The 4,076-nt window shown below is 55.9% G+C and overlaps 1 protein-coding gene across 3 annotated transcripts in view; it reads right to left on the bottom strand.

The window, feature by feature from the left end:
• Positions 1-4,069, bottom strand: part of SPSB3 (splA/ryanodine receptor domain and SOCS box containing 3) — a 6,591-nt gene extending 2,522 nt beyond the window's left edge. For 2 of the 3 annotated variants that reach the window (XM_017741271.1, XM_017741272.1), the window contains exons 1-3: positions 3,686-4,069; positions 1,956-2,136; positions 1,161-1,348 (exon numbers count right to left, since the gene is read on the bottom strand). In XM_017741271.1, the coding sequence (XP_017596760.1) occupies positions 1,161-1,348; positions 1,956-2,136; positions 3,686-3,937 (621 nt within the window). In that variant the 5' untranslated portion in view covers positions 3,938-4,069. The remainder of the gene's footprint in view (positions 1-1,160; positions 1,349-1,955; positions 2,137-3,685) is intronic. The other variant, XM_008639082.2, reaches the window with a different exon arrangement.
• Between the last annotated feature and the right edge of the window lie 7 nt (positions 4,070-4,076).

The following is a 4,076-nucleotide window of genomic DNA, read 5'->3' as shown; positions in this document are numbered from 1 at the left end:
GCTCCAGAGCAGAGGGCTCCCAGCCCTTGGGACATCTCCGTGGCTTTCTCTGGACTCTCTCCAGCAGCTCCACATCCCTCTGCTGTTGGCCCCAGGGCTGGGGCAGCTCTGCAGGTGGGGTCTCACCTGAGGGGGCAGAGGGGCAGAATCCCCCCCTCCCCTGCTGCCCACTCTGGGGCTCAGCCCAGGGCATGGGGGGGGTCTGGGTGCACATGACCAGGCTGTGTCCAGTTCTCATCCTCCAACACTCCACGTCCTTCTCCCAGGGCTGCTCTCGATCCATTCTCTGCCCAGCCTGGATTAGTGCCCTGACCCAGGTGCAGCACTGGCATTTGGCTTTGTTGAACTTTTTTCCCATGGCCCCACCTCTCCAGCCTGTCCAGGTCCCTCGGGATGCCCCATGTCTCCCCTCCAGGGTGTCACCTCCCCACACAGCTGGGTGTCAGCTCCAGCCTGGCTGAGTGCCCTGATCCCATGTCCATGTCCAGTACTGGCCCCAATGCCAGCCCCTGAGCAATGTCACTTGTAACTGGTCTCTGTTGACTCCACCTCTTTGCGTGTGACCATCCAGACAATTCCATGCCCACCAAGTGGTCCCTCTGTCAAATCCATGTCTCTCCAGGTGAGAGATGCCATGCAAGGCAGCAACAAATCCTTTGCCCAAATTCAAGTAGATGAGATCAGTTCCTCTTCCCTCATGCACCAACACTGCAACCCCATCACAGAACGCCACTGCATCTGTCAGGCAGGATTTGCCCTTAGTGAAGCCCTGATGGACGTCATCAACCACCTCCACTTTTTCCATGAGCCTTTGCATAGTTTCCAAAAGGATCTGCTCCATGACTGCCAGGCACAGAGGTAAGACCGGCCAGCCTGTACTTCCCCAGATCTTCCTTATTTCCCTTTTGAAAAATGGGGGTTAAGTTTCCTCTTTTCCAGTCACTGGGTACTTCACCAGACTGCCACAGCTTCTCAGATATGACAGATAGTGGCTACACCACTTCATCCACCAGTTCCCTCAGATCCCAGGGATGCATCTCATCAGGTCCCCAGGCACTTGTGCACTTCCAGACAGCCTCAAACCTGATCTGCTGTGGTGGAACCGCATCCTCCCAGCTCCTGTCCAAAACCCTGGGCACTTCTGTGTGCCCCACACGTACCATGTCAGTGCCATACACCGGGGAGGTCATCTTGATCTCCCAGAAGTGCTGCCCATCTGCCAGCTCCTTGTTGCCGCGGATGGCGGCCGTGCCACAGCTGTACTCCATGTGGAAGTTCACCTTGCGGTTGTCACACGTCAGCAGGGTGGCCGTCGACTTGTTCAGGTCATCCCACACCCAGTCGAAATCTGTTGAGGAAGCACAGAGGGGACAAGGATGGGCAAAGACCTTCAGGGAACTACCACCAAGCCAAAGCATGGGTGGATGTTTGTTTTGAAGGCTGTTAGTGGGGTTGTTTATGTTTCTCTTACAGTTTAAGAGGGTAAATCTTAGGCTGTGCACATCAGAGAACTGCTTGAGGCCTGAACTATTCTGCAGTGCCCCACCACAGATGGATCAGTGCTCCAAAGCTGGCAGCATTCACCAGGCCCAATTTTGGCTGACACCAGGGAGAGCCTCCCTTCTCCCCGCACTCCTCACGGGATCAAGGGATGGCTCTGCCATGCCACAGGCTCTGCCAGCCAGCCCAAGCCCACTCTGTGCTCTGAGCCTGGCACCCCACCAGCCATTGCAGGGATCAGGAGGGCCCTAAGCACCGGCTCTGTTTCACCTGTGGCCTAAGCCGGATCGGAAAGCAGGTCCCAGAGGTGAGAGCTGATGCTGTCACAGCTCAGCCCTGAGCCCTGGAAACATGACAGCAGGCACAGGCTGGTAATCCCCCTACAGCCTCGGGATGTAAACAAAGGAATGCTGGGACAGGGACGGGACACTGCAGGGGCCCCCCCAGCCCCTTACACTCGTCCTCCTCGCCGCAGCGGCAGTCGCGGACACGGTGCAGGGCGTGCAGGCTGGAGCAGTAGGGAGCTTCACTCTGGTTCTCACAGTTGCAGTAGGACTCTCCAGTCACAGGGATGGCGCTCGGGATGGAGGGAGACAGGGAGGAAAACTCCGGCTCCGAGTCCGAGTCGCTGTGCTGCTGGGGAGAACAGGGAATGGTCGCTGCTGGGCATCCCTGGGTGTGGGAGCTGGGCTGGCAGAGCTCCCTGAGGGCTGTGCAGGGACATCCCCAGGCTCATGTCATGTCCTGGCCTGTCACACAGGGAGGCTGTGCCCGTGGCATTACCCTGCTTTGGGACATGGGCAGTGCCTGCTGAGCTGCAGGGACCTCTCAGCACTCTGCGGTGCAGGTACGTTCTTTGTGCCTGCTGGGAACAAGGAGCTGTCACAGCAGGGTCACAAGCCTGGAACACACATTTTGAAGGAAATTCTGTGCTGAAGCTTTAGCTTTCACCAGGCAGGTTCCAGCCATCAGCAGAGCCAAGCACTGCTCTGGAGAGGCTGTGAGGAGCCTGGGACACACAAGGGGGAGAAGGGAGAGGGGGCAGAACAAAGGGAGCCAGTTGAGCAGCATGGCTGCAGCTCCTCAGGCCAGTGCTGCAGACAGGCCCACGGGGAACCCAGGGCAGGATTAAAGGGCTTTTGTTTACATTCATGAACACAAAAACCTGATTTACTGTTCCCCAGTGCCAAGAGACAAAAGTGATCCTGGACTAGACACTGTGGGAGTCACAGCCCAGTTTCACCCCTGTGTTATGGTGTTGCCTAAGGGATTCTCTTATCACTGATTGCAGCGAGTTACTCTAGGTTTACACACTGCTCAGATGTACCTGCTTGTTATTCACCCCCAAGGTAAGGGGTATTTAATGACAAAAATCATTTAAACTCATGTTCTTGCAGCTGTGTAAGACAGGGAATTGAAACTACTTGGGCTTACATATGTACTGCCCAGATCTCCTCTGGCCTGCAAACCCAAGAGCTTGGGTTCTGTCTTTCCTAACTTCTTACTTCCCTAAGTACTGCCACCTAGAAATCCTGTCATTCCCATGACTGCAGGCACAGAAAACTGCTCGATTTCTGGGAGCACAGTGCCTGGGTTTGGACACTGTGCTCTGGCAGTGGCCTCATGGCTTCAGTGTGGCCCTGAAGCTCCTGGAGCAGCTCCTTGTGTCCCCACCACTACACAGGGAACTCAACTCACACACTCAAGTATTAGGGAAAAGAGGGAATGATGGCAGAGGCAAATCAGTCACTCCTTGCCTTGTTTTACTCCTGCTCTCCCTGCTGTGTTCCCATCTCCAGCACACCTGGACCAGCTTCAGAAGTGATGTTCACATCACAAAGCAGGAAATGTGAGGAAATCTCAGTCTGAAGACACTGTCCCACAATCTCCACTACCATCTCTAAGGGCCTCACAGCCCAGGAGGGAGCACAGCGAGCCAGATTAGGGAACAGATCCACTTCACACACTTATCTAGAGCTCTACTTCCAGAACAGTATTTAAAAATATTGTATGTACTTTATGTATGACACACCCATTCTGTGCTTAAAAAAGCATTTCGCTTAGCATCAATACTGACCATTGTTAAATCCTTTCTGCTTTTGGCCAGTACACACCTGATATCACGGAAAGGAAAACGTCCCCAGTGCCACCCTGTGCCCCCCAGAGCCCCCCGAGCCCAGCCTACCTGCCCGTCGGAGTCGTAGCCCCAGCCCCGTGCACCGGCCCGGCCGTCGGCCTCGCGCCGGACCCCGCTCAGCACAAAGTGCCAGGCCCGGCTGCTCCGCGGGCGCCGCGCCATGCTGCTCCCAGACAGGTAGGCTGGGGAAAGGGACACGAGGTTACACTTCTGCCACGTCCCATGGCCACTCCCTGGGTCACCAAACCCCCCAGGGGGACTAGCACAAGATGAGCCAATGCAAAAAAGTTCCAGCTGCATCAAGAGCCTTCGCAAACTTCACCCAAACTTCTCTTTCTCCACCTAGGGTCAACTCCTCCGTGAGCCAGGTGTTCAGCTGGTCCCTAGAAACACTCCCAATATGCAGTGGTGGTGGCAGCAGCTGCCCCCCCGCAGGGAA

The sequence above is a fragment of the Corvus brachyrhynchos genome, unplaced genomic scaffold (assembly GCF_000691975.1).
Source record: "Corvus brachyrhynchos isolate BGI_N302 unplaced genomic scaffold, ASM69197v1 scaffold58, whole genome shotgun sequence".
Taxonomy (NCBI): Eukaryota; Metazoa; Chordata; class Aves; order Passeriformes; family Corvidae; genus Corvus; species Corvus brachyrhynchos.
This window is presented reverse-complemented; position numbering and strand designations above follow the sequence as displayed.